The sequence below is a fragment of the Camelus bactrianus genome, chromosome 10 (assembly GCF_048773025.1).
Source record: "Camelus bactrianus isolate YW-2024 breed Bactrian camel chromosome 10, ASM4877302v1, whole genome shotgun sequence".
In the NCBI taxonomy this organism is placed as follows: Eukaryota; Metazoa; Chordata; class Mammalia; order Artiodactyla; family Camelidae; genus Camelus; species Camelus bactrianus.
This window is the reverse complement of record NC_133548.1, coordinates 45,718,179-45,720,920: the sequence shown is the minus strand read 5'-3', so window position 1 is coordinate 45,720,920 and position 2,742 is coordinate 45,718,179. Positions and strand designations below refer to the sequence as shown.

General features: G+C 34.8%; 1 protein-coding gene across 1 annotated transcript; it reads right to left on the bottom strand.

Annotated features, from left to right (window-relative positions):
- Window positions 1-817: 817 nt before the first annotated feature.
- LOC105068560 (olfactory receptor 52K2-like) lies at window positions 818-1,761 on the bottom strand. The gene is given in 2 exon segments (XM_010954435.2): window positions 818-1,131; window positions 1,134-1,761. Coding segments are annotated over 2 exon segments (942 nt in total).
- Window positions 1,762-2,742: the final 981 nt, after the last annotated feature.

Genomic DNA, 2,742 nt, shown 5'->3' with positions numbered 1-2,742 from the left:
CATACACCAGATATTTTAGAAATGTATGTTAAGATAATTACCAGAAATTATTAACATTTTTGAAAATTACATCACTAACAGCAATAATAACATTTCTCATGGCATTTGAGTAATCAGTAAAATACACCGATTCATTGGTATTTATAAACTTCGTATTTATGGTGAATCTATGTATAGGTGTAAGAACCTGACAACTTTATTGTGTCACCTAGTATCATCATGCACAAGTATATATGCTGCTATTTTTACATTTATATGACTATTTGGGTATTACTTTTTTTTTTTAACTTACTATATTTGATTCAGAAGGTAAAGTAGACATTAGAAAACTTTGTTACATAAAGGGGAAATAGATTCAATTATGTTCAAAATTATTAATGGATTAATGTACATTATCTTATTTAAGACTCAAATTCATAATCATGAATTATGGATTATTATCTCTGTATCACAGATGAAACTCAACCTAAATTCCATACCTTATGCAACATAGTTTTAGAAAAATTTATGGGAGAAAACTCTTCATAACCCAAAGCTAGGCAATAAATTTCTTAGCTATGACATAAAAAAGCCTGATACACATAACAATAGAAGATAAATTAGATGTTATTAAAACAGAAATTATTCCTATGTATCTTCTATATTTGCTATTGCTCACTGAAATGAATACACTTACAAAGCTTTCTAGCCTATATGAATCCAAGATTTAGCTGAAAGGTCTTCCACTTCAAGGTAATGCTGATTCATTTTCAACATTCTCTGTTTAATAAAACCCTAATCTTTGCTGATGATCTGGAGAATCACAAATCTTGTAAAGTCAAATACATTTGATCATTAGGGACTTAAAGAATCCCTCCCTGATTCTTTTGGTTTTAACACCATAAATAATAGGATTCATCATGGGTGGAATAAGAAGGTATATATTGGCTATAAAAATGTGGATATGTGGAGCAATGTGGTGACCAAACCTATGAGTGAGAAAAGAGAAAAAGGCCGGTGTATAAAACACCAAAATGACCCATACATGGGAGACACAGGTACTCAGGGTCTTGAGGCGAGCTGCTTTGGATGGGAGACTAAAGACAGTGAGAAGAATAAGGACATAGGAACAGATGATCAAAATGAAATCCAATCCCCTGTCAAGAATGCCACAATTAGGCTGTAGGCTCTATGAATCTTAGTCTCAGTGCAAACCAGCTTTATCAGGGCCATAAACTCACAGTAAGTATGGGAGATGACATTAGTTTTGCAGTAGGAAAGCCACCTCAGTAGGAAAGGGTGTGGACTGAGGAGTACAGTTCCTCTGAAGACAATGAGCAAACCCAAGCCTACAATCACTGCAGGTGTTAAGATAGTGGAATGTCTCAGTGGGTGGCAGATGGCTACATAACGGTCAAAAGCCATGGCCAAGATAAATCCAGATTCCATAGTATACAGAGAATGTATAAAATACATCTGAGTAAGGCAGGCTTCAAAGTAGATCTCTCTGTCATTGAACCAGAAGAGACTGAGTATTTTGGGAAGTGTGGAAGAAGTAAGCATCAAATCAGCAACTGAAAGCATGCACAGAAAGAGGTACATAGGTTCATGCAGTTTGCAATCTGTCTTGACAGTTAATAAGAGGATGATGTTTCCCATCAATGATAGCAGGTAGATCAGACAGAAAGGGATGGAGATCCATATGTGGGCAGCCTCCAACCCTGGAATGCCAAGCAGTAGGAAGGTGGTAAGTTGAAGACTTGTCCTGTTGTAGCCTACCATTATCCAGACAATGGCTATTCCACGGTCCTATCCAAATTAAAAATCACAAAGATTACAAACATATGAAGACCAATTTATTTCATTATTATAGTCTGGGAGAGATGTTGACAACCAGTAACACACAACTAGCTATTGAATGAATCCTTCAGTAATACAATCTTTCAACTCATCAAATACACCATGCTTTGGGGGGGTAAGAAAAAATTGTACAAAGGTACTCTCTCTCTTTCTTTCTCTTTTTCTCCATCTCTCCTTGCCTTTTTTTTCAGGAACTGTTGTCCAGTTGGTTAGATACATTTTAGTAATATTATATAGCATTACAGAGATAGTAGTTGATATATTGCTAAGTATGGAGATATAATTTTCTACCATCTGAAACAGTCAAAAAACTAAAAGTCCAACCATCATGGATGAGATCAGCCATTTGTATATTTAACCCCTCTAACCCTACTCCCACTGATACGGCTTGTAGATATAAGGAAAAGGAGACCAGGGAAATAGTAAAGAACAATTAAGGCAATGAAGAAATGTGAATAAAATGGGTCTTACACTGAATGAAGAGTCATTGAGTTGATAAAGACAAGACTCATCTGCATAAAATCATCCACAATGAATGATAAAAAATCATCATTTTGCAAAGATACGCCAATAGAACAAATGACTCAGTCTGGAAAACATGGGTGTTCAGGTTACTAGATATTTGTGCTCTACTGTGAATGATCAATAAAACTCTTCCAGAAAGTATATAATATATTCTTTAGTCACACAATGCACTTGACACTGATTTTTGCTTTCCAAGTAAACATTTAAATGCAACTCTGGCTCCCAGATACCAGCTTAGGGAAAGCCTGCCTCAGAAGTTTGAACAATTAATTTGGAAAGGTATTCTAACAATACTGAATTATTTTAAATTGATAAATCATTACTTTGTTCAAATATCAATGTATGCTAAGCTTATATAATATGAGGCATCTGTTTAGT